Source organism: Hydra vulgaris, chromosome 08 (genome assembly GCF_038396675.1).
Source record: "Hydra vulgaris chromosome 08, alternate assembly HydraT2T_AEP".
In the NCBI taxonomy this organism is placed as follows: Eukaryota; Metazoa; Cnidaria; class Hydrozoa; order Anthoathecata; family Hydridae; genus Hydra; species Hydra vulgaris.
Window position 1 is genome coordinate 35,005,322 of NC_088927.1, and position 22,126 is coordinate 35,027,447.

The 22,126-nt window shown below is 28.6% G+C and overlaps 1 protein-coding gene across 1 annotated transcript in view; it reads left to right on the plus strand.

The window, feature by feature from the left end:
- LOC101234303 (VPS35 endosomal protein-sorting factor-like) overlaps positions 1–22,126 on the plus strand; it is a 114,194-nt gene that overhangs the window by 33,123 nt on the left and 58,945 nt on the right. Inside the window, exons 6-14 of the mRNA XM_065803542.1 lie at positions 1,189–1,262; positions 1,392–1,460; positions 6,410–6,469; positions 6,645–6,729; positions 11,896–12,070; positions 13,032–13,079; positions 13,156–13,249; positions 13,349–13,426; positions 13,508–13,547. Of these exons, the coding sequence (XP_065659614.1) occupies positions 1,189–1,262; positions 1,392–1,460; positions 6,410–6,469; positions 6,645–6,729; positions 11,896–12,070; positions 13,032–13,079; positions 13,156–13,249; positions 13,349–13,426; positions 13,508–13,547 (723 nt within the window). The remainder of the gene's footprint in view (positions 1–1,188; positions 1,263–1,391; positions 1,461–6,409; positions 6,470–6,644; positions 6,730–11,895; positions 12,071–13,031; positions 13,080–13,155; positions 13,250–13,348; positions 13,427–13,507; positions 13,548–22,126) is intronic.

The window sequence follows — 22,126 nt, forward strand, 5'->3', positions numbered from 1 at the left end:
CTTTAGTTGTTGTTACAACCCTCTCTTAACTCTATGACTCTGAAACACCAACCTTGACAAACAAGGCAACTGCACAGAGAAACAAGTTAAGTGTTGTACTGCCACGGGGTGAAGATCAAACTCTGAACTTCTTGCTTATGAGGCGAGCACTCTACCACTACACTACTACTGTTATATTAATGATAAAGTGTAATAAGTTATCTGTGATCTGGGTACTAACTACTTAAATTTTAATTTTATGATGCTAAAAGTTATAATTTAATTTTTTAAATAAATTGTGTTGAATTTGTTAAATTTTTCTAAATGTAAAGCATCTGATACAATTTTCTCTGATAATTTCTCTGACAAATTTTTAAACTTTACAAACTTTGAACTACAGCAACTATATTGGCTGTAAAATAGTTCACTAAGAAGTAGGAACCTTTTAGTTAGTCTGGACTTGATTTCATAAGAATTGAGTTTTGGGCTAAATGAATTTTATGTTACTTTAGTATAATTCTATATTTTTCAAATACCTTTGATTTTTATCCAATTTTCATTTTCCATTTTTAAGTTTTTACAAATATTTTTTTAGCATTAATCTAGTAAATATTTTTTTAAAGTGATTTAAATATATTATTTTGACACCATATTAATCATGCAATACTTTTGAGACTATAGAGTTGAGCATGGAATACTTTTGTATTTGTAATGTAACTTTAACTTATTTTTTATTAATATATACTTACCATGTATACTGTTAGTTTATCATTACATACTTACCATGTATACTGTTAGTTTATCATTACATACTTACCATGTATACTGTTATGATTATATTAATTATTATGTAATAACAAATGGTTTTTGTTTTTTTCTTAACCTTTATGCTGGGTAATACTTAAACTTCCATGTAGGGTAATACCTCAACCTTTATATAGGGTAATAATTAAACCTTTATGCAGGGTAATACTTAAACCTTTATGCAGGGTAATACTTAAAAAAAAGTTTTAACAACTGCAGTTGAACTGCTCATTGCTGGAGTAAAACATACGTTTTAAGTAACAAATAGTATAATATTATATATAATATAATAATATAATATATAATTTAATATGTTTAGTGATAAAGATATAATTAAAAATAAGATGTTTTAGTCTACAACTATACTCAACTGATGCTATATATTCATTATTATGACTTTTATAGTAGCCGTAAAACAGAGTTTATTACCTACGGAAAAAGTTAAATCACGCTTAGAACAACTGAATGATTTAGACGAGGTAACTTTATTTTTGCTTTATATTTTGTTTTAATAAAAATGTTTGATAATTAATAAATATTTATAATATCTGCAGCACACGATTATTTTTTTTTTTAATTTTAATATTAAAATATCTTTTAAATATTAGGGCTCAATAAAAGAGACACTCAATTTGAGTCAGACAGAATATGTAACGAGAATTGATGAGCTAAATAAGGTAATTAACTTTAATTATTTTTTGCGTAAAAGGAGTTTGTTTTTGTTTTTTAAATGTGAAGTAATGAGATTTTAATAACTTTTTATTAAATCTTCATATCTTACTTACTCTAAGATCTTACTTCATACAAAAATTAGTAGATATATAGGTAGGTAGGTGATAGGGTATTTTATGGCAGAAAGCTGCAATAGCATAACCCTCTAAATATTAGAAGGAGATAGAATGTTCTGATGTCATATCCCTCTGGATATCAGGAATATGATCAGGCCTTATATGCTTGTCTAAAAAACATAGTTTCTTTGATCTATCTAAAAACCACAAGTTATGAATGAAAAAGTTATTATAATAAAAAAAAGAAAAAATTTTAAATAATAAATAATAATTCTATCAGGTTTTAAACTAAACTTTTTGAAGTAATTGCTCAGTAAATGCAATTTTTAGTTCATATATATATATATATATATATATATATATATATATATATATATATATATATATATATATATTTCTATAGTTTGACATATAAATTTACTGTTTGTGGTAAAAAGCGGCTTTTTACAACTCTGTGTGTAAGATAAAGCAAGTATACTTTATGTAAAAATCATTAAATCAATATATATATATATATATATATATATATATATATATATATATATATATATATATATATATATATATATTTATATATATATATATGTATATTTATATATTTATATATATATTTATATATATATATATATATATATATAATATATATATATATATATATAAATATAAATATTAAAAATTAATGAAAAATAGTAATATTAGTAAAAGTTTAAGGTTAATCAAGTTTTCTGAAATCAGTAAAAAACTTTCTGCGGTTTTTAACTACTTGCAACAGAACAGAACAGGTTTCGAACAGAAGCCAAGAGTTTTGTCCAATCATTGATGGAATAATTGTATTTTTTGTTACTACAAGAAAGGTGGATGTACCTTTTTTTAACTTACCACATTGGTAGGATTAGAGTTTCTTAACAAACATTAAGGGATAGATTCAAGCAATTATTTGACAAATTTTAATTTTTAAAGGATTAGTGGTTTTATGAACAGGAAAAAAATCTTCATCTGAATAATTGAATCAGTGTTTTTTAAAAGGGCGAATTTCCTTAAGAAGTTTTGAGCAAGTTCGCCTTTTTAAAAAAAACTGATTTAATTGAGATCTTCTCTGGAATTTTCTAAAATCACTTGTGTTGATTGCTCTGTGACACTTTTTTTTCGCTTACTTTTCACTTGTTTCCTTTTTTTATAACTTTGCAATTTTCTTGTATAATCTTTGTCAGCAGAACCTAAATTTTTCCCTATCCTTTAAAACATCTAAAAACTTGTATTTTCTTTTTGTTTTGTGTTCATTAATTTGTCACACTGAGCAATAGCTGGAATCATTTCTACTTTTATGTTTAAGGTTCTGTATGATTCAAACAAATTTATAAGTTTCTGTTTCAAATTTATAAGTTTTTCTTTATCTTGTTCTCTTTGTTTTTATTCCTGTATAGCCTGTATTCCATATAGCATACAGCTTGTCAGTTATTTTACTACATATATTGTATTAATAATAGAGTACTTATCATGTTTCATAAGCCTTTCTTTCAAAAAGAGAAAGGTTTTGCAATACCTTGCGTTTAATTTATACTTGGTTTAAAGGTAGTTGTTCCTGACAATTCCCCAACAATAAAATTTGGCATTTGAACATAAACTCGATTGACTCATACTCACAAAAGCTAACTTTCACAAAATGCACTGCACAATCTCATAGCATAACATAAACATAACCTCAATCTTTACAAAATAAAAACATGACCATATGAGCATCAAAACAAAAGGCAAGTAATTACAATTTTGATGTTCTGCAGCGCTGCCAATTTGGTACTCATGACTATTCTGAATGGATGAGAAATTTATTCTGTAAATAGTGTTACTAACAATATTATATAAAATTGATATTAAAGTTGCACCTAGTTATTTATGTTTTCATTTCAATAGTTAGGCTCTTTGTATATTTAAAAATACCAATAAAAAAGAAAAATAAGTAATATTTATGATATTTTAATTCCCATATTAAACTTGTTATCATGGCCTATGATTTTTTTTTATGATTTTTTTTCAAATGTCAAATAAAAGTTAAAACCGAGTTTGTAAGTTCTGATCATATTGACCAAGCCCTCTCTCTATCCATCAGCTAATATTGTTGTTGCCGGTGATTTTAATGCTCATCACACTGAATGGCTTGGCTCTAGTGTCAGTGTGATGAGCATTAAATTCACCGACAACAACAATATTAGCTGATGGATAGAGAGAGAGATGTCGTCATCATCGTATCTCTTACAACTACCTTAAAGCTGACTGGGACTCTTTCCGTGATTTTCTTCGTGATGGCCCTTGGCTAGAAATCTTTCATCTTCCTGTTGACAAATGTGCTTCTCACATAACTTTGTGGATTCAGGCTGGCATGGAATCTTTTATTCCCTCTCAATGATTCCAGGTCAAGCCTCACCCTTTTCCATGGTATTTCGTTGTGTTACTGCAATTGCCAATCCAAACCATTACTTCCATATCATATCAGCAAAACAATTCTTCAGAAAACAGACGTCTGTTTATCACTGCTAGAAACCATTGTAAAAAGGTTTTGTCTAATGCCAAAGCCCGCTATTCTCAGGTCATGAAAGTTTGTATTACAAAAATTAGGCTCTTGTGACATCTGGAGAATCTTTAATAGTATCAATAATAAGGGCAATTCTGTAATTCCACCACTCTTGTATGGTTCAGACTTTGTCACTTCACCTAAAGACAAAGCTGAATTGTTTGTTAAGAACTTTTCATCAATATCATCTCTAATTCTACTAGTTGCGTTCTGCCTGATATAGCCGTCAAACAGGATGGTCCATTACTTGACATTTGTATCACTCCAGCTTCTGTACCTAAAGTGATTTCCTGCTTAGACACTTCTACAGCTTGTGGCTCTGACAACATACCTGTTATTTATACCTGTTAGAAGTGTTCTCTGAAGCTATCGTCTATACTTTCAAAACTATTCAGCAAGTGCTTATCAGAGTCTTGTTTTCCAGCATTCTGGAAAACAGCATCTGTTATCCCTATTTTCAAAAATTCTGGAGAATAATCTGGTTTGTCTAACTACCAACCCATTAGTCTTCTTCCTATCATAAGATAGGTTTTTGAATCTTTAATTAACAAACACTTAATCCCTTATCTTGAATCTAATAACTTACTTTCTGATCATCAATATGGATTTCGATCTTCTCGTTCTACAGCTGATTTGCTAAAAATAGTAACCGATAGGTTTTATCGAGCATTAGATAAAGGTGGAGAGGTTAAGGCCATCGCTCTTGACATTTCTAAAACTTTTGATAAAGTTTGGCATGCTGGTCTTTACCATAAGCCTTCTTCTAATAGTGTATCTGGTAACATCTTTGAGATTGATTTGAGATCCTTTCTTTCTATCGTAGTGTAAAAGTTGACGGACAGTTGACATCTACGGACAAGTTGTCTACGGACAAGTTGTCTACGGACACTCTTTTTCATATACTTTAACTTCAGGGTTTCCTAACGTTCTATCCTTGGCCCTACACTCTTTTTAATTTACATTAAACATCTTCCAGATATTCTGACATCTAAAGTGGCATTGTTCGCTGATGATACAACCGTATATTCTTGTCATAATAAGAAGCCAACACTCTCTGATTGCTTGGAGGGGGCATTTGAGCTTGAAAAGGATCTCACTTCTACTACAGCATGGGGGTCACAGTGGCTGGTGAACTTTAGTTCAGATAAAACCCAATTTTTTTTAGCCAATTGTTATTGCAATAATTTAGATCTTTCTACATTTATGAACGCTAATGTACTCAATTAGTCATCTAACCTTCATCTTCTAGGATTAACTCTTACTTCCAATCTTTCTTGGAAACCATATATCAAATCCGTTGCAAAACTAGCATCTGCTAAGGTTGCATCTCTTTATGGAGCTTTTTTTTTTTTTACTCCAGATTCTATTCTCTACCTCTATAAATCTCAAATCCATCCTTGTATGGAATACTGTTGCCATATCTAAGGTGGATCTTCTAATGATGCCCTTTCTCTTTTAGAAAAGTTGCAAAAACGCATTGAAAACATACTTGGACCTGCTCTAACAGTGAACCTCCAACCATTATCACATCGTTGTAACGTTGCTTCTCTTTCTCTTTTCTACAAATACTATGATGGGCACTGCTCTAAAGAGCTAGCGTCTCTTGTGCCATCTACTAAAATTTATTCTTGTGTTGCTCGTCATTCAATTAAGTCTCATCTTTTTTCTGTTCCTAAATGCTCTAAAAACTCTTATTCATCTAGTTTTTTTCTTCAAACATCAGTTCTTTGGAATTCGCTTCCATCATCTTGCTTTCTTGATTCATATAATTTGCAATCCTTTAAATCATCTGTCAATCGTTATCTTGCTCTACAATTTTCATTCTTACTCTTCCAGTAACTTCCAACTCTAATTAGTGGTTGCATGCAGCCTTGTTGGAAGTAATGATGTTTAAAAAAAAAAATGAATTATGTATTAAGGTATTAAATATTCAACAAAATATATTAGTAAATGTTATTAGAAATTATAAAACTAGTGACATCAGTGATGTCTAGGTTCACTTCACTTTAAATTGTTTACACAGTATTTTTTAGGGTAAAAGTGAGGTAATACTTTGTATACTTTCACATTTTGAATCTTATACAAAAATATTTAGAAATTAATCTTCACTATATCAGCGTGATACATTAATTCTTTTTTTTTTTTGAAAAAAGAAAATTTTAATAAAGATTAATTAAGTTTAAAAAATAAAAATGATTTTAATAATGGCATTTTTATGATAAAGTTTTTTTTTTACTTCATATTTTTGGTTTTTAAACTTTTTACAAAGGGTTTACTTTCGGCATGGAGTTCTGAGCAACGAGTTAAAGCATTAAAGATAGCTATACAAGTATTTTTTTCAATTGTTTTTTGTTTCAGTTATTTTTGTTTTTTATTTCAACTAATATCTTTTAGTTTCAATTATTTTTTGTTCAATTGACAGTAAATATAATTAGTCACATTATAAAATGATCAAACTAATTTTTAATTGGTTACAATTTAAAATAATCAAACTAATTTTTCAGTGTGCTAAAATGTTGGGTGATACAGATGTTATTTTATTTTATCCAAGCAAGTTTGTACTTATAACAGATATATTGGACAACTTTGGTAAGAATACTTTTCATATATCTCATCATATATCAACCAAGAATTTTAAATTATTATTTAACTATTTCATTAGTAGTTTAATTTGTTTATTTATATTATTTATTTGAATTTTTGTAATTATTATAAATTATTAATCAAGTAATTTATAAATAAACTTATAAATGAATGAAAGCTAATATAGTTTAGTTACATATACATTGACAAAGTTGTAAATGTGATGCAATCATTAAAGGTCTTACTTTGTCTCACATCCATACTTTTTTTTTTTCTTTTTCTCATCAAATAATTTAATCTCAGTTATTTTTATCCGCTATATATGTTTCATAATTTATTTTTTATTCCTTTAAACAATATATCTTCTACTTTCACCACTGCTAACACAGCAACTTATAATATTAAGTACTTACTTAATGATGATAGTTGTGATATAGGACCATTTAAAGGGAATTTTAGATAAGAACTAAAGCTATTTAATGTTGTGGAACCATAAATTTTCTATTTATAGCAAGAAGTCTTGCGAATGAGGAGCATTTCCGCAGCATCAATATTGAAAAAGTTTTTTACAAAAAAAAAATTTTCCAAAACATTTATCTAAAGCTTCTAGTTTAAAAAATTGCTTGTTGAAGTTTTTCTGTGACTATGGCTGAAAAAACAATTATAAGAAGTTATTTATAGAACTAAATGATAGAGAAATATCAGGTGTTTACTTCATCATTAGTATCAGGTGTTTACTACATCATTAGTTTCAGGTGTTTATTTCATCATTAGTATCAGGAGTTTACTTCAACATTAGTTTATTATTACGTATTAGTATTTATAAAATAAACTTGAGTTGCAAAACTCTTTTAGAAAATAATTTTTTAACATAATATATAAATATCATTCAAATGGCAAATTAAGCAATTGCGAATCGCAAATTGCAATGGGCTAAATCTATTTAGCAATCTGGAAAGGATATTATTTGAAGCAATCTTAATTGTTAATTTTTAAAATTCTTGGTAAAAGTTTTTATGGTCTGATCAGGCTATTTTATGTTGATATAAAATAGCCTGATCAGACCAATATTAACTTTGGTTACTTGCCTGTCAGGTCAGGCAAAGTAAATTTTAAAATTAAAGTGTTTAAAATAAAAATATTTTGGACCATGAGTATCTCATTTCTACTTTTTTTAAGTTTTGCCATATAACAATAAGTATTTTTATCCTGTATTTGTATTACTTGGATTAACATCTGTTTTATAAAAGTAATATTTGAAACATATTTAAAGCTATTTTTGTTGCAGTAAATTTGTTGTTGTTTTTTTTTGTTACAAAAATTTTCGCAATCTTGTAAATTTTAATTAATTTTACCCCTTGACATATACATTTTAAAACAAATTAAAAACAAACTTTTCCTTAACTTTGAAAAAAAAATTGAAGAAATAATTTTGGTTATAATAAAAAAAATGAATTCCTTACATACAAACTTACTCGTTAAATTTGTTGTTTTTTTCGCAAATATTTTTGCGAACTGGTAAATTTTAATTAATTTGCCCCTTGATATTATACATTTTAAATCAAATTAAAAACAAAGTTTTTCTTAATTTTAAAAAAGAAGTTTGAAGGAATAACTTTGATAATAAAAATAATGAAGACCACACATACACAATTACTCACATGTATATGCTCAGATATTTAATTATTTTTACATGTACATGCACGCAGTGGTGGGTAAAATACTTTATAAAAGTATTTATAATGCAAATACAAATACTGGAACAAAAAAGTATTTTAAATAAAAATACAAATACTTCAAAACATTTAATTTAAAAATATTTTTAAAAAGTATTTTAAATAATAAATACAAAATACTTTACAACTTTTAAAACTTACAACTAAAAAATATGCCATTTTCAAAGTTTATTTTTATGCACTCTCATTGGTCAAAAGTATTTATTAGTCATTTATACTACATTTATATTTAAATATCATTCATTCAGTCATTCACATTTTTTTTTAGCAGCAGCAGTCATTCGAACATTATATCACTTAGACAATTATGCCTAGGTGTTTGTATTTGTCCCGCTGTGCTAAATAGTCGTTCAACTGGAGCCGACGATCGTACAGTGGTATTGAATTTGACAAACAGTGACCAAACAGTCCTATACTTATTCAGAGCATTTAAACTTATATCTTTATAATTCAGATACAGCATGCATTCTTACTGAGGACCATTTGCTGCACCAGCATTTGGAGTGTCAGTGTTCACATTGAGATCAGTTGGTGTCTCAGGCAGCTGTTGCGGTTCTCAGGCAGCTAGTAAGGCATTTTCAAATATCTCTCTACAGATAGCTTGTTTATTTGTTGGCATCCACTGTAACTTGAAGAATGGGTGCGAAACTGTTGCAACAATCCTGTATGAATTACTCACATTGAATCTCAGTTCCTTTTCAAAATGAATTTTCATGCTTGCTAACAATGCTGCAGCAAATTTTAACTGATAACTTTAGCATATTTTAGCATGTTTTAACTGGCAACTTCGAAATGCTTTTAAATTTTACCTGTAAGCTATGCAAATATGGAAACAGATGGCCATAATACATATTATCCCCTTGCAAAGTATCCAATGTTGTAGCAACAGGTTTCATGACCATATTTTTGCTTTTTAAACTTTGGCACATTCAAAAGCATTACATGTATCATTAAGTTTGTCACATAGTTTAAATAATCGCTTGATAGCATCGTACTGAGAATTCCAACATGTTGCCATGGGGCAGAGTATTGCTTTGTCTGTAATATTTGACACAGCATCTGATGCTTTATTACTTCGTCGAGTTGCATTCCATATTGAAGTGTATTTTGCCAGACCTGCACAGTAGGTACGCTTAAACATACTGTCTGTATCACATGCCTTCTTAGAATCATTAGTTGCTAATAAATTCAGCAAATGGCTGATACATGTTTCATGAGATGGCAAAGAAATACTCTTGGCTATGGACTCATCATCATCATTATGTTTTGGTGAAACTGAAAGAATGTCTCCAATATTAATTACATCAATTTCATCCTCATTAACTTCATCCTCATTAACTTCATCCTCATTAACTTCATCCTCTTCCATGTCCTCTTGCTCTTCAAAAGTATTAGGTGTGATAGTCACACTTACATTAGTTGCTGCTGCACTTGTAGATGACTCTACAAAAAACTCTCTGAATGCTTTTCCAAAACTTAACGCATTGTTGGTGACAGTTGCTGAGATTTTTTCTACGTTATGGTCATATTGACAATGAATTTTAGAAATCATTACAGTAATTGTCTCATATGTGTGATTACCATAAAATCAATGGCAAGCAAGGGTACAGATGCTCGAGAAACCAAGCTAGAATCATCTAGTAGCATTTTAATATAATGCGCAGTCATGCCAAGATAACTTTTTCCATTGACTGACCAGATATCAGCAGTAGTGCAAACAAATTATGCTTTTTTCAGTATGCTTTTTATTTTTTCATGCAACCTAGAAAACTTTGAATTTAAATGTTTGTTAAGAGTCTTGTGACACATAATACTTACGTTAGGATTAAACCCACGAAGCAGTCAATGAAAAGCTGGTTTTTCAACTGCAACCAAAGGACGCATCTCTTCAGTAATATAATCTTAATATAAAGTATTTAAAATAGTATTTTAAATACTCTCAGCACTACATGCACAAATATTTCATTATTTTTACATGTACATGTACAGATATTTAAGTATCTTTACATATACATGCAGAGATATTTCATTATTTTTTTCATAAATAGTTTTAGTATCTTAGAAAAAATCTTAAAAGTGACTTTTAGCGTAAAAGTCAACTGCAAGTTTTAAGCATAAAATGTGTTTAACATTTTGAAAGAGCTGAAACAAAAATGTTAATCAAGTTGAAATACCTAACAATTTTAGAGTAGCACCCTATTTTAAATCTCTGTTAATTAAGAGATTTCAGGAGAATTAATGTTGCATAACGTTATTTGATTAGTATAAATAATAAATTAATTCTGTGAGGTTAGGGAGCAAGTTAAAGTTTGATTTATAATGCGTAAGTTTTTGATTGTGAAACATTAATAGATGTTCAAAAACAATTTAATGATACATGATTTTTCTAGCTGATATGGAGTTTCCTCTTATTTTGTTTTATTTTTATTTTGTTTTATTTTTATTTTTTATATTTCAGATGAATTGAAATTTATCATGTTGTCATACTACTTGAGCTTTGGTCTAGCATTGTAAAAATCATAAATAATAAGGAAAAATTGTCTAATAGACCATTTCCTTATAGGGATCCCAAACCTCCCAGACATGTTGGGTTCATGTTAAAGAGAATGATAAAAAAAATGTTTGGGCTAAATTTTTTTGATTAAAACAAAAGAATAAATGCATAGCAAGAAAAACTAACTTTTTTATTTTAGTCGAAGTTTGTCTTCTCTGTTTAGTTGTAGGCTAAATGATCAGCATAATATACGCCGCAATCTACAGACTTGATAATTTATTCAAGCGCGTTTTATTTCTAAGAGTTTCAGTACATGACAACATTGATTTTTTTTTTGTATGTGTAAAAGATCGATTATGTAAACAAACAAAAAAGTCAATGAAGTCATTTTCTAAAACTCATAGAATTAAAACGTGCTTGAATAATTATCAAGTCTGTAGATTGTAGCATATATTATGCTGACTTTTTGGCCTACAACTTTTGGCCAACAAAATGGAGAAAGCGAGCTTCAACTAAAAAAAAAAGTTAGTTTTTTTTTAAAGTATGCATTTATTATTTTGTTTTAATCAAAAAAATTTAGCCCAAACATTTTTTTTATCATTTATTATGAACACAACATGTCTCAGAGGTTTGGGATCCCTTTAAAGTTATATCAATATAGCATCTTTCAATGTTACCTTCTATGCTAACCTCTGCTAAGCTGCATTTATTTAATTTTATTTTTATTGTAGATAAAAACAGTTATAGGCAGTATTAAACTTTTATAATTTTAAAATTTAGCCAAGATTGAGTTTAGAAAAATGGATAAATTATAACCTGGGTCCCCATCCCAATATGGTATTACCACCAACAAATAAATAGATAAAAGTTAGATTTAACCAGTTAAGAGGGTAACAGGTTATTTTAAAAAAATTGCACTTAAATTAATGTGATATTTTATAGGTTGTTTGGTATTTGATAGAATTCGTGAGAAGTCTGTTGTATATACTGCTGGAAGCAATACTCCAAAGACTCTCTCAAATAATTTCACTCCTGAAGAGGTTCCTGTTTCAGCTAAAGAAACTTGCCAAAATTGGTTTTACAAAGTTGCTTCCATACGAGAGTTGATTCCAAGATTGTATCTTTTTCTGTATAACTAGTCTGTCTGAGCAAGACCTTTTTTTCGCTTGATATCCTAAATGTTTACAATTCATGCTTTTTTAGATGCTTTTTTTTTGATACACTCATACAAACATACATACATACATGCATGCATACAAACATACATACATGCATACATGCATACAAACATACATACATACATACATGCATGTTTTTCTATTATTTACATCAAAAATGTTTTTGTAGAGCATGCCTTAGAAATAAAAAGCTTATATTTCTGACATGTTTTTCAGTTTTTTTTTTTGATTACACAGTTATGTATTTGTTACACAAAGTTAGTTCTTTGTTAAACAAAGTTACAAATTACCTTCAGTAAAAGTTACTTTGTAACTTTATGTAACTAAACTAGATTACATGATTGAAGGTTCATAAAAAAAATAGTAGTAAAAACATTGCTAAAGTAGTTTCTTTTTCATGACCTAAAAAGCTAGATTATAGGTTATAACAAGTTTAACTTCTTTTAGCTATGCGGTAGTGGTAAAGCACTCGCTTCATAAACAAGAAGTTCAAAGTTTGATCCCCAACACATCCCTGGTAGTAATGCTCTCAACATGTTTCCCCGCACAGCGGCCTTGTATGTCAAGGTTCAATTTTTTGAGTTAAAGAGTTAAGAGAGGGTTGCAACTACAATAAAGTAGCCTTCTCAACTGTAGTGGCATTTTTGGCCTTGGGGAGGTAAATAAAATTAAAAAAAAAAAAAGCTAAAGGCTATAACAAATAGTATAGGTTTTATTACACAATATTGTAAGAAAATATGTCAAAAGTAAAGCACAGTTTTCAATGAAAATTAACTTTCAGTGAGACCAAGGTACAAAAAAGTATGTGTGTGTTATTTAAGCATTGTGTGTGATTAAGTTTAAAAGAACTTTTTTTCCAAAAAAAACAGTTTTAATATAAACTTTAACTGGTTACACAAGGTATGTGGAGATGGCAATACTGAAATGCTATAGTTTTTTAACAGCAAGGTATGGTAATTTTGTAGTGGCATAAGGTTAAAAATTATAACACAAATTCATTAAGTTATCATTTTTAAAATACTAGTGAGTATGCTCAAGCATTATCACGATTAGCTCATCAAATTCGTGGCATTGCTGATCCATTGGTAGCTGTTTATGCACGAGCTTATCTTTGTCGAGTAATCAAATTTTTGAATTAAATAATTGATTTTCATAATATTTTACTTTTTTTTTTTTTTAATAAATTTAATTTACTTTAATTTCTTTTTATGCTTAAGGTTGGAGTTCTTGTAGCTCCTACTGTCAAAAATCATTTGAAACCATGTTGGAGTGATTTTCTTAATACCTATAAACAGGTTATAAAAAATTTTCTTTTTCTATTTGGAAACATTTTTGAAATATTAAAATATTAACATATAATATTGAATTTTCTTTAGTTAACTCTACCTCATATGAAAGATAAAGTTCAGAATATTGGTGAGACCATATTTATAATACTTAAAACGTTTTTATATAGAAAGTGTTGCTTTTTGAACAACATTTCGTAAAATATTTTAAATTTTATTTAGTACAACATTTTAAATTTTTATCACATCTGGTTTAAAATCAACTTGATTAATAGTTATTAAACTTTCAACTTGATTAATAGTTTTCATGATTAATAGTTTTCATGATTAATAGTTTTCATGATTAATAGTTTTCATGATTAATAGCTTCATGATTAATAGCTTGATTAATAGCTTTCAACTTGATTAATAGTTATTAGGCAACTGCATTATCCTAAAAATAAAAATTTAAAAAAAATACTTGATTTAAATATTTGAATGACTGTAATATATTGTCTGCAATTGATTACTTATTTAAGTGCTAATGTGCATAAGAAAATGTAGTTTTTGTTATAAAAAATCTTTTAAATTAATGAATATGAAAAGTATTTGTGTTTGTAAATAATGGCAAGCCAGAGTTTAAGCAAATAAGTTTGGTTGCATCTGTTGGTATACTTGTGCACCCAACTGACTTTAATACGTCATGTAATGATTGTTTTAGTGTCCTTATTTTTGCTCTGATGTTATCATTGTTTTAGTGTCCTTATTTTTGCACTTACACAGGTAGGATGTATCTCATAATATTATTGTCCATGTTTCACTACTATATATCATGCCACTCTGAACACATGTTGTTCATAACCTTTTTTAAGTTTTTAATGGTATCTTTCTTGCAGTTGATCCAACTAATCTCCAAATTACTAACACACTATCATTTCTTTCCACTATTATTACAGTTATGGTCAAAAAATTTTTGAATTATTAATTGCTGCATGTTTAAAGATGTCTAAGACAAGTGTTTATAATAAATAAGTTCAAGATGTCTATACAAAGTGTCATAAAACAATGCCTGAATATTGTGAGTCTCTTGTTGCAAAAAAAAAAAAAGTTCAAGATGTCTATACAAAGTGCAATACATGTTTTATACTTTGACTTCTTGTATGTTTTTTCTTAAAATAAAATGTTTTGTAATAATAAATGTGTACTCTATACAGTACAAAATTGTTTTTTCACTATAAATATGGGTATTCTATCAGTTGACTTCACTATCCAGTACTACTATGTTGGTAGTGGTTATATATATATATATATATATATATATATATATATATATATATATATATATATATATATAGAACTCTTATATGTTGTCCGAAAGTTTTTTCCATATTTTGTTGACAAAAAGTAAAAATTAAAATGCAAGACCGGAATTTTTTTATTTTAATAATTGATAGACTGCCTGCCCCAACCAAACCCTCATTCAATGTAGCAGCACTCCCTTGCGGGTCAGGCTAAAAGATAGTAGATGTGAGTCAGGCTATTTGTCAGTTGATATAGCAGCACTTCCTTGCGAGTCAGGCTATAAGATATTCAATGTAACAACACTCCGCGCATGATTTACAGTAAAAAAAATAAAAATAAAAACATTTTATTAGAAAAATTAAAAATAAAAACATTTTATTAAAAAAAATAAAAATAAAAACATTGTTTATATTTTTAAAAACATTCAGAATGTTTTTAAAAACATTCTGGTCAATTAAATTTGCATTTTTGTGGTTTTTTTAAAAAACGAATAATTTGTAATTAAATTAATGGTTTTGTCCAACACGAAAGTCAAAAGTAATTAAAAGTGGCGTATGTGTTGGCGTAAGAATCATTTTTTTCCTTCTGTGCTTCTCAAATGCAACAAACTATTGAACTATATATATATATATATATATATATATATATTAGGGTGTCCCACTTTTAAACTGACCAAAATATTTTTGTTAGCACTCATTCTTAATCATCATCATTAGGTCCCAGGACCCACCAAAAAAATTTTAGACTTCTAAATACATTGGTTCAGGTAGAAGCAGGTTTCATATGAGAGTTTGCGTGATTATTCATAAATTTTACAGAATTCTTTCAATTTTTAGACATTTTTGGTCTAAAAAAATATTTCAAAACATCAAATGGAGAAAACAATATTATGTTCTAAACTATAATGTAATTTTAATGCATTAAAATGACCTTAAACATGTTTTTTTTAATAAAATTTTAATTTTTAGGCCTGCTGAAAACAAAAAAATACCAATACTTATTATAAAATTGTATCCTATCATATTAAATATTAAAACATCTGCAATTTTACTAATTAATATGTTTTTTTTTATATTCTTTTTTATTTGATGTGACTTGATTGATTTCTATTACATTTGATTTTTCAGAAATATCTAAATTAAAAAATATATATAATGGATAGTGATGGTGATGGAACCCTCCGCAGAACCTCTAGGACCAGAAAAGGTCAGACTCTGACCTTTTCTGGTTTTCAGGCTTGGACAGGAAAGCGTGCGATTGGGAGTGCGAATATGACCACGCAAATATTTGTTGTTTTTAAATTATTTTGAAAAATTGACCGCGGCTGTTAAGACTTTGTTTACATTTACATTAGTTTGTTTTCATTTTAAAAATGCGCCAAAAAACTTTTATCTTAACTTAAGAAATTTTTATCTTAAATAAATAAACTTAAACAAAATTTATTTTGAAAAAAGAAAAGAAATCTTCGTAGAAGAAAATAATGAAAAATAAAAAAAACTTAACTGAAACTAAAATAAAAAAAACCGAAAAAATACTTGACTAAAATACTAACTGTATATAAACTGTAACGCTAAAATAAGTTTATAATTACGTTTGGAACTTTTAAACTTTTATCGTTGCTAATGTTTTTATAATATTATACGAAACTCTTTTAAAAAAAGTAACAACTTACTTCTAATGATTGTTTAATAAATACGCGCATTTAACAAAAAAAGATTCTTAACAATTCTTCGTAGTAAAAACAAAAACAAAAATAACTAAATTGTTTCTTTTGTGAGAAATACGTCACCTTTGTAAAGTTAGAAAAAAAAAAAAACTGAAACTAAGTAGCCACAATTTTTCTGAATGATAATTTATTTTAAAAATTTAAATTTGTTCTTATATTTATATATAATATATATTATAAATATATTATATATTAATATATTATAAATAAATATAAGCAGATTTTATTCAAATTAAATTACTTTTTTTTGTTTAAAAGGGTCGACGCATTTCTTTTGTCAAAAATACATTGCCATCGCCTAGAAAAAATTATGCGACAGCTACAATTTCTTTGCAATCGTCACAATTTAAAATGAATGCCAAACTCATAATATAATATTTAGAATATTGCGATTTGTTGTTTTATATATTATAAGTAAATATAAGCAGATTATATTCGGAATAATTTTTTTTTTCTTTCAAAAAGTTTTAAATGCACAAATAATATTTATACAAAACTTCTACTAACTATAAAACTTAAATTTTAAATCTAAAATAAAATAATAACCTAATAAAAAGAGGAGGAAGCGGAACTACTTCACAATACCCCTTATAATGTTTAGTGCGTGGGTTTCTTAAAAGTTTATAAATGAGGAAAGCTTTTATATGGAATAAAATATAATAGTTAGTATCACGAGTTTTTAAAAATGGCATCTAATGCAAAAACAGTTAATAAACCTATATCTAAGTAATTAAAAACGTTTCTTTCATGGGGGAACGATAACATTATTGGATATGAGGAAGAAAACGGTTTAGTTATAAAAATATGGTGCAAGATTTGTTCAAGAAGCAAAACAGCTGTTTTAAGTGAATCCTCAGTTAGCGGAGCTGCGATTGATTCTTTGAAGGGGTTTACAGAGGGAACTCATGTAGTAACAAAACATCAGGTAAAAATTATATAATATAATTCGTTTTTATTCGTAGTATTTTTTTTATTTTAGATTTTTTTGTTACCTCTTCACCCCCTACACACACACTAACTCCGTGGGCACGCTCCTTAATTTATTTTCAAGCCCTACTTTGGCTGAAAATACCCACCTTCTAATGCCAAATTGACTCAATTTGCCTTTTTTGCTCCCTCTTTTTCCTTACGGGGCCTTAAACATAGCTGGGGCCCAGGACAATATACCCCCTCTCTACGGCCATGCCTATAGATTAGAATCATAAATTTTAATTATATATTTTTAAACTTTAATAAAGGTCGATCGTCATCTTAAAGGACGAATTCACAAATTAGCGGTAGTAATCAATAATCGAAAATCTTCTGAAGAAACTGCAAATGACTGTCTAGTATCCGAAACTCATTAACTACTGCACAAAACATCCGTGAAGCGTATTTAAAGATGATTCGAACAGCATATAAAATGGCTTTGAAACCAAATATGCCCCATAGCAGCTTTGAGACCCTAGTTAAATGCCAAAAACTTAACGGCGTATGTCTTGTAGAAGGAAAAACCAACAATCAAGCAGGTAATTGATTTTCAGGGTTCAGTTTAAAAATTACTAATAGAATTGTCAAAAATAGTATTAAATTTTCATTTTTTAAATTGTGTTTTGTTTTTAAATTGTGTTTTTAAATTGTGCTTATATATATATATATATATAAATATTTATTTTTTTAGCACGTGTATTTATCTCATGCATAGCCGATGCAGTAAGAGATAAAGTTGCTAAAATTGTCAACGAGAAAAACTTTTTTTCAATTCTATCTGATGGATCTCAAGCCCGGAAAACAAAGGACGAAAAAGAGTTAGTTCTTGTGCGAGTGGAACGAAAGGGGGCCCCGGCTTATTTTGTTGTATCTCTGCTAGAGATGAATAATTTTGGTGGTATGGGCGCTAATGCTATCAAAAAGGCAATTGATAGCATTTTCAATGAAACAGGGAATATTCCTCTAACTGAAGAAGCCTACAAATACAAAGTTGTCAGCGCTACTTCAGACGGAGCTAGCGTGAATTTTGGAATTTATAATGGGGTATTAACTAAGATGAAAAGTGATAGAGTGTGGCTCTCAAAGATTCACTGCGTTAACCACAGATTAGAACTAGCTATAAAAAGTGCTATAGAAGAAATTGTTCAGTATAAAGAATGCGAACGTTTTTATATAACTTTATTCAATTTACTTCGCAATTCAGGCAAAATTAAAGGCAAAATTAAAAAAGCCGCAGAGGCATTGAACATCACGCACTGCACCTTGCCAAAAATATCCGGTACACGCTTCGTTAGTCATAGGAGACGCGGATTTACTAAATTATTGCATAACTGGCCTTCGCTTATTGTAGGTTTTGATAACGCTCTTGCAGATCATGGAATTAAAGCCGAAATGCGTGCTAAACTTTCGGGCATCTCTAAACGTCTTCATGACTACAAACTATTATGTATGGTTTGTAGTTATTTAGACGTTTTAGAGAATTTGAGTCCATTATCGCTGGTTTTTGAAAAGAATGCGTTAATGGTGCATGAACTAAAACCAGCTGTAGATTTAACCAAGGCCAATTTAGTGGAATTTCAAAATGAAGGAATTAATGATATTTTTGATTCCTATTTAATGAAATTTAGAATCATTGAAATAGATAGTTTGGCCACTCTTACTTCTTCTTACTTTAAAAGTGGCCATGAGTTGAAAAAATCTAATCCAGAGTTTGTAGAGATTAAGCTTGATAATATTGCTAACGTTAACTTGGAAAATATCAATTATGCTATTAAAGTAAGAAAATCTGCAATAGACGTCATTTTGCCATTGATAGACGTTAGATTTAGCTCTTTGCTAAACCCAATTATCGAAGCAATGGTATGGTTAGATCCAGAACTTTGGACAGAAGATAGTACGTATGGCGATGTCAGCATATCTTTATTGCTAACCGAATTCAAAATTCCTTTAGAAGTAGCAAAGTTGGACTTTAAACTGGTTAGTTCCGAATGGAAAGCTGCAAAACTAAAAATAAATTCAAATTACAAAGGAGTACCAGCTTCACTACTATGGCCGAAAATGTTTTTATATCATAAAATAGAGTTCCCAAACCTGCTTCTTATAGTTGAGCTTGTAATGTGCATGTCTTGCTCAAATTCTTCAGTGGAACGTGTATTTAGTATTTTAACTGTATTATTAACCAATCTTCGTTTAAAGGTGAACCACGAGACAATGGAGAACTCTATTATGATAGCTGGGAATGACCCCAATTTTACCGGTCTTAAACGAGACGAGATTTTGAACAGTGCCGCCGATATCTATTTAGATAAGAGAAGAATTGTTCGCCTTGATTCGACGGAGGAAGCTAGTAGCGACGAAAGCAGTAATGATGGCAGTTTTACTTCAACTTCGGAATCGGACTACTAAATATTTTATATTTCTTTTTACTTACGTTCTTACAACAAAAATTGTTATCTTTTTAAATATATTAACTTTGTCATTCTTATAACTAATTCATTAAACAGACAATAATGATTAAAGTCGTCCTTTATAAAATTTAAATAATTTTTTAATTATATTTATTTATTTATAAAAATTGAAAACTTGAATTTTTACTTTAAATAAAAGCATTATTAGCAATAAACATGACCGTCAACACTGAGGGTCCATGACCCCCACCTGTTTTTTTCGAGGCCCGTTTTTTGTTATTGAGAAATGTAATATTTTTAAAAATTTAAGTATTGTTACCCCCCCCCCCCCCCAAACACACATACACACTTTGAAGGTCGTGTCGACGGTCCTGATTTCTTAATTTATTTAAAAGCATTTTGCTCTAAAAACATTAGAGAAGATTGAAATCTTTATTTTTGTTAATTTTAAATCTTGATTTATAAATATCTTCAAAAATTAGCTAGAAAAAATACATTTACCGAAGAGAAAGTTAAAAAAAAAATGTATAGAAGAAAACAATTGAACGAAAGAGAAAATAAACTTATTTTAATCGACCTTATTTTAATCGACGTTACAAGCGTTTTTTTTTCTAGAGAATTCTTTTTTTATTTACGCAGGCAAGTTTTTATATATGCTTATTACAATTTTTATCAATATACATGATAATTTATTTAGTTTTTTATTCATTGTCATTTCTGATTTTCTATAAAAACTAATGTTTTTAAATAAATATACTTACGTAACAACTTTTTTTAATTATTCATTGGTCTGTAACATTAGTTAAAAACGTTACAATCTTTTCAACAAAGTTTGTTACATTAAAAAAAACGTTTACATTTTCTATGAACGACGTTTATAGAATAAATTATAGAATTAGTTTATAAGCGTTTATAATCATAAAATATGCATAACTTTATAAATTAAAAAAATAAATATATTATATAGGTATATTAATATATATATATGTATATATATTAAATATAAAATAATAAGTTAAATATAAAATAATCATGTAAGTTTTTTTTTAAGTTTCCTCATAGCTTAGATACTTTTTTTTTTGGCGCATTTTTAAAATGTAAACAAAGCATTTTAACAGCCACGGTCAAGCTTTCAAAATGATTTAAAAATAAAAACTGTTTGTGTGGTCATACTATCGCGTGAAATCGCACGCCTTCCTGTCCAAGCCTGGGTCAGAGTGCAGCAAGAGAGAGAACTGAGGAGAGTTCCAAAGAGCCTTCCTTATGCCAAAGTCATTCTTCTTTGAGAAATACCTCTCCTAGAACTAGCAGGGACCATCAGCCAGGATCCTCATATACATCCCAAAGCAGAAGTCCAGCTCCTCAGCAAACCAACAGGAGTAGAAGAACACTATACTTACTTCAGCATCCCCTTCATATGTTTGCACCAAACAGGTTATATTTTTTATTTACTTTTAAAAAGTATTAGAAAAAGCTGAGTAAAATTGTTTATCAAAAATAGTTGTATGTAGAAAAACAATGTAAACCTACTTATAATTTTTTAAGACTACCCACAATGGGAGAAGTTTGTCGTCGAATATATTGGCTAAGATCAAAGAACAATAAACAAAACTTATCCTGTGCACAAATGTCAAGGTCAAGATTTATGGTTTGCAGTGAAGGGGAGTGTGAAATTCACACTCCCCTTCACTGCAATACATACTGCAATACAATATTTAACAGTTCACTGAGTATACATACATGGGAGTGTGAAATGCACACTCCCCTGTATGTATACTCAGAGAACTGTTAAATCTTTGGGACAGGGGTGGTTTTGATTCAAAATTTCGGTTAACAGAGCAAGTAGTCAAGGAAAAGCTTGTACAATCTTATGATCGCTACCAGAAACTATGCAAAGTTAGAACCCTTTATGAAAATAGAGAGAAACAGGAGCAATTAAAAAAACAGGATTTTGTAAATGAGGCAAACTTTACATTTCAAGTTTATAAAACAGATATCTTAAATCTGATCAAAAATGATGAAAATAGAGACAAAGATGCAAAAAAGAGAGGACATTGAGTTCCTGAAGAAAGCATTTAGAGGTGAAATGGTAAAGTTTGACAACAGTAAAGACAAATCTTATCATGATAGAATTAAAGATGGAGAAAAAAGAATGTTTGATATGATAGAGAGAATGCATAGAGAAGATGAACGGGAAAAAGAGAGACAGGAAAGGTCAAAGAAGAAAACAATAGAGGAAAAGGAAAAAATGAAAAATTTTGAGATGGAAGTATCATTTTCATCAAGTGGAACAAGTGCAACTGATAATGATAGTGATTTTGAGCT